The sequence below is a fragment of the Gastrolobium bilobum genome, unplaced genomic scaffold (genome assembly GCF_033153095.1).
Source record: "Gastrolobium bilobum isolate Gb01-03AN ecotype WA unplaced genomic scaffold, APGP_CSIRO_Gbil_v1 utg1764, whole genome shotgun sequence".
NCBI classification, from domain to species: domain Eukaryota; kingdom Viridiplantae; phylum Streptophyta; class Magnoliopsida; order Fabales; family Fabaceae; genus Gastrolobium; species Gastrolobium bilobum.
The window spans coordinates 56219-66690 of NW_026898969.1; the positions used below are offsets into that span (position 1 = coordinate 56219).

Genomic DNA, 10472 nt, shown 5'->3' on the forward strand with positions numbered 1-10472 from the left:
GAAACAGTCTTGTGTAAAAAAAAAAACTATCCCCGTTAGACTTCGGCTAGCGATAGTAGCGGTGAGGGCAATACTAGAAAGTAAGCAAAAACAAATATGTACAGAGCCTAAAAGAGGCTGATTCTTACTTGGCTACAACCTTATCCCATGCAGCTAGTACACACAGCACCCCAAAAACACACACACAAAGCATCCCGATCAAAATAGCAAAACAACATAGTTTGCCTTATAGTATCCTTTATGTGGTTGTTTCTTCAACTATCTAGCCCAAAAACAGAATGCACCATTTCTAGATAACAACATCTACACATAACGCACACATGCAGTCAAGAGAAACAAGTTATCTGAGAGGGAGGAATTACTAAATAAGTCAATCAGAGATGAAAAACAATGCATTAACTTACATATTGCTGTTTGTTTGCAAGTCTTGCTGAGAAACCCCATTAGACCCACTTTCATTAGCTAGACCACAACTCAATTTAAAACAATAAAAATAAGAAGACTAAAAAAGATAAAAATTAAAATTAAAATTAAAAATGGGAAAGAACAAGTGTTAAATCAGAAACTCAAAGAATGAAGCATCCAACAAAACTAATGATGAGACCTTTGATTTTGGAATGACTTTGACAGCAATTTTGGACAACAATTGCTACCTCTAAAGCCTTTCAAAAATGAAAATCAACACAAGTTCAGTAGATTAGAATCAATTGTGTTCTTGTAGCACTACTCAGTACACCAAAACCAAGCATGAATAGAAAAGAGTGACATGGACCAAAAATAAAATAAAATAGAAATGAGATGCATCAACCTAAATAGGAAATAAGCATCGCCCCTCATGCCAAGGTTGTATAGTCCCAAAAATATTGATGAACCGGGAAACCAAATCTAATGAGGAAGAAGTGAAAAATACCTAATCAAGAAAAAATAGCTTCAAGCTCTGCATTCTCTCTTGCCAAATCCAAAATTGGGGAAAAGCATCATGGCGTACATAGAATTCGAGAGCAATCTCGCAGCAGAGTTACCAACAACCTGTGAAATTCCGGTGACCGCAGCGTGTACAGTTGCAGAATGAGTTGGGAGGGAGAGAACACAAAGCTCAAAATCATGGGAGTGAAGAAGGACGAAATGTGTGAGTGGAAACCCTAGGAGAGAGAAGTAGAATAAGGCAATAAGGCAATACATCTGAATGAGTTTCTGGATCCATGAAACACAATGGAAGGTTTTGAGGAGGGAGTGTGGAAAAGAAGAGAGTGAAAGCTAACAATTTTGAGATCTAAGCGAGGCGAAAATGATAATGGCGCTAAAATATAACTAATTTTGATGTCTGTTTAATAAATTTAGACCCTTTCATTATTTTTTCCTCCATAGAAACTGAAACTATGCGTAGTGGCGTTCTCTTGAAACGCTAAAATTTATATATTTTATGGAGGTTTTATTGAACTCCAGTAAATAACCTCCACAAATCATCTAATTTTTTGTAGTGATAGGTCACTGAATTGCTAGTCGAACCGATGGATAGGTCACTGAATTGCTAGTCGAACCGATGGATCACAGGTTATATCAGTTGACCAGTGTGTGTGTGTGTGTGTATATATATATATATATATATATATATATAGGATGTCAAACTGCTTTGTAAGCATGTGACATCATTGATCTTTTTTCATTTAACGGCTCTCAGATGAGGTGTCAAACTTGAAATTTGACACCGGTGTCAAATGATCTTATCCCATATATATATATATATATATATATATATATATATATATATATATATATGACCATATAAATTTAATATTTAAAATGAGTTAAACAAGGTTCACTAAATAAACTTAAAAATTACTGAATCACATTTGTTCAAGTTCATAATTAATCAATAAATTGCACAAAAATAAGCATAAATAAATTAAAATGCACGCTATCACTCCGTCAATTTAGATTACAACACAGAATCCCCAAAAGCATACCTCTTAATAAAATCCAAAAGACCAAAAGTTGTGAACTCATATTTTTCAAATTCATATGTTATTAAAATGACATGTCACATTTTCTTAATTTATTGTTTCACAAATTGCTTAATCTTGAAAGCTGAAATTTGAGGTTACTATAGAAGAGTATACTACTAGAAAATAAAATTACAAAAGAGCTTCATTGGAGAAACAAAGGCTAGGATTTTCTTCCTTAGGTCCTAAGCTTCACTTTTCCTGAAAGGTGTTTGGTGTTTTTTTTTTTTTTTTTGATAACAAGGTGTTTGGTGTTTTAATGGATGAAACAAGGTGAATCAAGCTTACCATATTCTTCCATGGTGGTTCACGATGGTGGCTGTTTGGAGGCTGATAAGTCGAAGGGAAGAAGATAGAAAATAGGAAAATACTTAACTGATTTAATGTTTAATAACTTAGATAGTTGACTTTGACCCACTACTTATTAAAAATTGTTATTTGGTCCTTGTATTTTTATGAAACTATAACTTAATTTCTAAAATTACCTAGCCGGCATTGACATCATTTCAAACCTACAAAATTCTCTAATCTTTCTCATTATGACATCATAACTAAGTTTAGGCAAACTGTTTCTTATTTGCAAGTTGGTCCATAAACTTTACCATAATTGCATTTTGACTCCTATATTTTTTCATAATTATATTTTGGCCCCTAAATAACTTGATTGACAAGAATTGAATTCTCATTCATATTTATCACATTAATCCCATAATTAACATGTCATTCATTGTCACATATTCCATTTACACAGCTTACTAGAGTGTGTTATTATACTAGACTAATTTTACACTAACAAACCTTTTCGATAGTTTTGTGTTCAAGAGAAATGGCCTATGCCTTGTAAATTGTTGGAGTTAGTGTTAGTCATCGCCCCATTCTATTAATAAAAATAATTTTAATAAAAATAATTAGATATTGTGTAGTTTCTTAACTCAGATAGGCTGGGCCTAATGCATCATCCACCTTCCAAGCCTAATGAGTTTTCGTGTGAGGGAACGTGTTAGAGAAATATAAAATCATTAATATAACATCACCCAATAACTTAAGCTTTTAAGTTGAATTAATGTTTTACAGTTAGTACTGTCAACATTGTTTAATCATAGGAAATCCCTTAAAGGAAGAAAAATATTACTTAAATTGAGATCTAGATTCACAATGTGGGTTTTAATTATAATCAATAAGTATTGAACAAGTTTGTATACTTGATCATAATAATATGTGTGGTGTTGTACTTGAGCATCCATGGAGTAGACTTGATTATAGTGGCAACAAGATTCTCCTCCACATGTTCCGGTGAGACAAGGGGGTTGTTTGTACACCTATAAAACACTCTGATACTCATGTCAGTACCAATCATAGTCAAATGTGTAAGGTAGAATATTTAATTGATGCTTAATGATTGTGAATGAGAATGAAGACCCCTATTATATATATGGTGGATGCCGAGAGTCTCCTAAAGAGGTTTAGAGTTTTTTCTTTATTTATAGGGTCTAAGCTGGATAATATATATCCAAAACAAATATTATGTTAATTTAAGTAGAAATATAGCTATAGTTTCTTGTAGCAGATTAACTATAAGTGTCGCTATATTTTTTTTTTGGTAAACATTTGTGTAGCTATATATTATATATGTTATAAGAAATTATATGGCTATAATATTTTCTTTTTGTTGAGTGAGATTATGTAATATATGGGTGAGTGAATATTTCAGCAACCTACTCAAGTTGTCAAAATTTTGGATAGTAACTCCATCAACTTAAACATACAAAAGAAATAGGATAGTCATAACCTATAATTTACATAGTACAATATATCATTTTTGAAGATTGATAGGTCGTTTCAAGCATTGTATTTTTTAAAATAAACCGAACCAAACTTATAATTTAACTTGTATCAAGCTAATAAACCAAATCAGACTTGATATATTTTACACAAATCTAATCTATTTAGATTAAAACTTAGCTTGCCCTAACTCATTTGCTTATGTTATCTCATTGGTATGAAAATCTAGGAATATGTACATGCATATATGTTGGGTAAGAATGAGAGCTTATGGTATGAGAGAACTATTAATAATGGGTTAAACACAATTCACCATTATAATTGGGTTGACAATTGACTCCACATGCATCTCAATCCAAAAGTTTAAGACATTAAATTTATCAGGCCTTGTAAATATATTATCCTCACTTAATTCATTTCTAACATCATTGTCAGACTTTACTACTCACAAATAGATTCCCATCATTATAAGGTTTTGTTATCATATAAAGTAATCAATTCAACTCAAAATAACAAATTCAATCCAGTTTAAACTATAAGGTAGAGGCACAATAATAATTTTATATTTATCTAACAGTATAGGTATATCAAAGTGAAATAACTGGCCAATAAGGATTAATTCAACTAGTAAGATTCAACAATGTTGACACAATGGTTGTCACTTTGATTTCTCTTAGCTAGTGCTGTTTTACTGGTAAGTCATCTATAGCTAAATCCTATCTAAGACTTGGGCCATGCTCTATCTTAAACTGTCCTCTCCTTTTCTATACTGTTCCAATAAAAGGAAAATAAAATGCTATACATAACTTCCAAGATTCAGAAAAAAATGGAAAAGTAAACTACAATTTTTTTATTTTTTTTTTGGGACTGGAAAGTAACATGTTTTGTTCATATAAAGGTTATGTTTGGAGCATATTCATCTTTGACTAAAGCTACGACGAATTTATGTTTTGCATTTGGCAAAAGAAGTAACTGTAAAATCAAATTAATTACAATTATGAAGCAGAATACTTGTATAAAGTATGAACATAACTTTCCTCAAGATAACTTGTAGAACCAATAGAATCGTCTGATAGAGTTTGGTCTGAGTTGGTTGTGAGATCCTCTTGCATCATTTCATGTGGATATAAGGAAGGTTTTGGTGGCATATCAATGCCCTCAATTTCTCCTTCCAGCATCTCTACTACTTTGTTCATTGAAGGACGATCGCTTGGTTTTAACTGTATACACCATAATGCAACTATGAACATCTTCTTTGCCTCATCATTCTTTTCCTCGGTAATATCTTCCATTTCCAACTCATTTTCTCTGCTCAATTGATCATAAATCCAAAGAGGGAAGAAAAGCTCGCTTGAATGCTCTGCTTGTTTGTTCAAGTTTTTTCTCCTGCTTGCCATTTCCATCAAAAGCATTCCAAAGCTATAGACATCAGCTTTGTACGATACTCCCCCAATATTACGGTAGAATAATTCAGGAGCCATGTATCCAATTGTTCCCCTTGCTGCTGTCAAAGTCACAATACTTTTGTCTATTGGATAAAGCTTTGCGAGGCCAAAGTCTGAAACCTTAGGGATAAAGTTCTCATCAAGAAGGATGTTATGGGGCTTGATGTCAAAATGCAAAATCTGCATGTCACAGCCTTGATGCAGATAAGCAATGCCACGAACCACTCCAAGAGAAATCTCATATATTTGCTCGTAAGTTAAAGAAATACTATCCTCTTTCGAGAAAATATGTCTATCAAGAGAGCCATTGGGCATGAATTCATACACAAGGGCACGTTTTGATGCCTCAACACAAAATCCAATAAGTCGAACCACATTGGCATGGTGTATTCTACCTATGGTTGCGACTTCACTGATGAATTCTTGCCCATTAGCCTTTGATTTACTCAACATCTTTATGGCTACAAATGGCCCACTACGTAACTTTCCTTTATACACCATACCGAACCCTCCTTGACCCAGCTTTTCTTTAAAACCTCTGGTCATCTGCTTTATTTCTTTGTATGAGTACCTTATTGGCATGAAGGTATTTTCTTGCAGAAAATCTTCGATATTTTCATAGTTTGATGTATGTCTTCTTCCCCATTTGTAGATTAACAGTACAATGAAAGCTACGACACCCAATACAAATCTGACAATAAAGTATGGTAGGAGATACCTTCCCGTGCCTTTTCCGTTCTCAACGTCAATTCCATGGTATCTCCAAGCTCTATTCACGCCAAAAAATTGCAATAGTCCTGCATGCGTGGGTGGGGGTATATATCACCTTAAAACTAATTATGGCTATTCTCATGTTATTTGTTTTGCCATCCCAAATTTTCAAACGAAATATGTACAGTTTATAACAACTAAATGTGAATAAATAAATTGTTAAGACTTGCATATCATTTGAAAGTGTCGGGTAGAATTATTGTAAAATTTAACACTTGCATTTTTTTATATGAAGTCAGAAAATAAGAAGAAGAAAAAACTAAATGAAACGAGCACCATAACTAGAAGTCCTCTATTTATGCATGAATATTTGTCTATTTTTTACATCAGATTTTCATATATTTGGGGATCTGGCTGAGATTAAGCTTGATAAGAAAATATTTAATGATATAATCAATGAGAAAATAACATTAGAAAGGAAAATACATGCCACGGAATAACATCTTACCTTTATAAACGCCAATGCAGTATGAAGCTGTTAGAAATTTTTGAGATGTCAACAAATTGATAAGACTATTACAATTTAAGGAATAACGAAAGATAGTAGCAGAAACACACACATATATATATATATATATACTCGCAGAAAAAATGAAGAATGAAAAAAAAAAGGATGGAATTCTCACCTATAATGTCAATTGTGCTGGATGATACTAAAAGACCTAAAAGAAAATATTGAAAAAAACATTTAGGGAACTACAAGAAGATTTATAAAAAGAATTTTATAGGATGTTAAAAACATACACAATTCTTCTAAATTACCTTTTAATGCTATATTTCCATGTGGTTTAAAAACTTTAATTTAAATATTAATTATTTAAGAAAGTTATACCTTTTTTAACGATATAATAACACATAATTAAATTATAATATAATTGATGTAAAACATAAACTTCTATATATACAAAACACAAATTAACTATGATTGGTGTTACTTGTAACATCCCCAACCTCGAGCCGGTTCAATTAACATGCATATGATACTTAACAGAAACAGCGGAAGACTTAACTTACGAAAATACGAACTAACTTTTTCTTTTTCTTTAATCCTTTTTCACATGACATATCACATTGCATGCTTCTTCTAATTTAATTCTTATTTTACGGAGACGAAAATCGAACAGAGTAACCTCTGTAAATCGGACAACTGGGGATTTTTCAATCCCACTCTCAAGAGTTCCTGATAGACAGTTTAAACAATATATATTTCCAGAAGTACCAGTCATGCAAATATACTCAGATACCCATCTATGGGCGCATGCTGAACTTGGCTCCGTGCCACAAATCTAATAGCATGCAATCCAATACATAACATAACTGAATACTACATAGTCATATCATCATGCCTGAATACATAAATGTACATGTATCGAATATGAACACTATGCAACAATACATCTTTTCCAAAAATACGTCTAAAACAAATAGTAGCATCCGACCACCCAGAACTCCACATCCTCATACTAGTACCTCTAGCCACGGTTAGTGTCCTGGTCCCATGAGGCTCTTCAATTAACTGTGTTACTGAAATCATATCCCCAAACGGGGTTAGAGACGAATCTCTAGTAAACTCCAGGTTTATGGAAAACCCTCCATACCCTGGGCTCACTTCCTGCATGACAGTCAGATACATAATATACAAAACATCATATAAGCAATTATCATAACTGAACAAAGCATATATACATATCTTATCAAAGACAAACGCAATCATTCCCAATGGATGACCCCAAGCGAAAATCAACGCACGTAACAAATATCTTTTACAAAAATCATCACAATACTCATATCAGAACAAACGTGTTATATCAGAGACGTACGCAATCGTTCCCAAGGGATGACCCCAAGCGGAAATCAACGTACGTAACAAATATCATTTACAAAATCATCATACATATCCCATAAAACATGTCATGTAATCAAATATCATAACTAAACAAAACATATACACATATCTTATCAGAAACGTACGCAGTTATTCCCAAGGGAGGACCCCAAGCGGAAATCAACGCACGTGTTCCCAAGGGAGGACCCCAAGCGGAACCAGAACATATCAGAGGCGTACGCAGTCATTCCGAAGGGAGGACCCCAAGCGGAAATCAACGCACGTGTTCCCGAGGGAGGACCCCAAAGCGGAACCAGAACATATCAGAGGCGTACGCAGTCATTCCCGAGGGAGGACCCCAAGCGAAAATCAACGCACGTGTTCCCGAGGGAGGACCCCAAAGCGGAACCAGAACCTATCAGAGGCGTACGCAGTCATTCCCAAGGGAGGACCCCAAGCGGAAATCAACGCACGTGTTCCCGAGGGAGGACCTCAAAGCGGAACCAGAACATATCAGAGGCGTACACCATCAGTCCCGAGGGAGGACCCCAAAGCGAACATCCGGGTACTATACAATCAATGGCCAGATATTGTTACAGAAATCATATTACAGAAGTCATATCATAACAAAACATATCATATTAACACATATCAAAGTAAATACATCAAAACAAAACATATCATATTATCATATAGCTCTATATGAATGCATCTATATCATATATCTCATACATATCATACAACCTGACCACAGTCCGTACACTATGGCGGAACACAAAGTAGGAGCAAACCCCATAAACATAGAGCTTACCTCTTGGAGCTTTACAATTTGCTTACTTGAAGAACAAGCTATTTATCTTGCTCCACGAGAATCCAAACGTTCACAGTCTCTAGGCACACCTAGAGAAGGAATTCAACACAAAACTCAATAAAATGATATAATGCCATGTAAATATACAAGACACATACTTTATTGTTTATTTTCTTTTTACTTAATCATATTAAGTCATGAGTGGGTGGTTCTTTGTTCAACAAATCCCTACAAAATTCCACATGTTCACTTAGTCTTAGGATAGTCCCAAAAGGCCTTTAGAACACTCATTACTCCTCTTACCACCTAAAAGCCTATTTTTCCCAATTTAAGGCAGAATGCCCATTACAAAGGAGCTATAAGATTTCTCTTTGTCTAGTGCCTAAACCCAAGCTTAGCCACCTATATAAATTATTTTACACATATAAGTGTTCTTACTTTGCGAAACAATATCTCCGCAAATATACTTCCTTTGAAAATGGCCAAAACTCATTTTAAGGCCATACAAAGGAGCTACCTTATTTTCTTTTTTATTTCACCAAAGCGAAGGTCTATACACCTTAAAATATTATTCCACGCATAAAATTATGCTCGCTTTGTAAAACAGTAGCTCATAGCACATACTTCCTTTGAAAATGGCTAAGAGGCACATACAAGAAATCATGCCAACTTCATGATTCCAATGCTTTAGTCCATCAAATTCAAGCTTATCACACACCTTTAATCCAAGAAATACATTTTCACCGTTAAAATTCTCATCTAAACATTTTTCTCAACATGAGCTAAACTTGAATCAAGCTCTAACATGCTCAATCAAAACAAATTTTCAAAATGAAAACCTAAATTCAATCTTCATAAAAACATGAAAAGGAAGGGAATTTCTTACCACAATGCACTCTAGAACAAAGGAGAGATGAGTTCCTAAGCTCCCATGGCCTCAAGCTCCATCAAAATCTATCTTTTCCATGAAATTCGAAATCTTTGGGGGAGAAGATCTCTCTCTACAGTGAACCCCACCCAGAAATATTGGTACCAATAGGTTCCTCTCGAAATTTCTCACAGGTTTGGCTTTGGAACGGAGTGATTTGGAGGTCTCTAGCTCAAGTTATGAATTTTGGAAGATTTAAAACCAAAATCTCCGTTCTTTCTTTCCCTTACTGTCGTCGGATGAAACGTAGAAGAAGGAGAATAGTGACTTAATTGAGTCAATTAATGAGTTTACTTTATCAGTGGGTATAAGCTTATCTATCTACACACCTCCATTCATTACCAAACTTTACCCTATGGACTAGAATATTTTTCTAGTCACTTTTTTATATTTACTTTCACTTTTTGGATAACTTTATTTACCCGCATTTTTACTACTTTACTGTCATTTTAACTCTTTTTTTCACCAAAGGTGACTTACTTATCTTTTTCATAACTACTATACTTATCCTTCATAAGACATAACACATATTAAATCCATAACTACTAGTGAGGGCTATTATATTCACCCCACCTTTTAAGGAGTTTTGCCCACAAAATCGAAACTTATAAGACACTTCCTCACACCTAGAGCACCCCTAAACCTGTAGTCGGAGACAAACTAATAAACACATGATTCCCTTCATAAAATTCCCTAAACCTGTAGTCGAAGACAAACTAATAAACAATCTCTTTTACATATAATCGAGCCAACTGCTCAGTAGAGAAACTCATCTTGACTGGAATGAAATGCGCAGACTTAATCAATCTGTCTATCACAACTCATATAAAATCAAAACCAACATGAGTTCTCGGCAATGCTACTACAAAATCCATAAAAATACTGACCCATTTTCGATTCCGGAATA

The 10472-nt window shown here is 34.1% G+C and overlaps 1 protein-coding gene across 4 annotated transcripts; it reads right to left on the bottom strand.

The window, feature by feature from the left end:
- Positions 1–4618: 4618 nt before the first annotated feature.
- Positions 4619–9963, bottom strand: LOC133285930 (rust resistance kinase Lr10-like). Of its 4 annotated transcripts, XM_061483246.1 has the most exons (6): positions 9524–9963; positions 8638–8726; positions 7472–7613; positions 6628–6663; positions 6450–6476; positions 4619–6027 (listed from the first exon to the last, which is right to left on the bottom strand). In XM_061483246.1, exons 3-6 carry the CDS (start codon positions 7533–7535, stop codon positions 4781–4783), a joined length of 1374 nt encoding a protein of 457 aa, XP_061339230.1. In that variant the 5' UTR covers positions 7536–7613; positions 8638–8726; positions 9524–9963; the 3' UTR covers positions 4619–4780. The 4 variants fall into 4 exon arrangements, 3 of the variants coding, with proteins under 3 accessions (XP_061339230.1, XP_061339228.1, XP_061339229.1); XM_061483244.1 differs by lacking the exons at positions 8638–8726; positions 9524–9963 and having other exon boundaries at positions 7472–8612; XM_061483245.1 differs by lacking the exons at positions 6450–6476; positions 8638–8726; positions 9524–9963 and having other exon boundaries at positions 7472–8612.
- Positions 9964–10472: the final 509 nt, after the last annotated feature.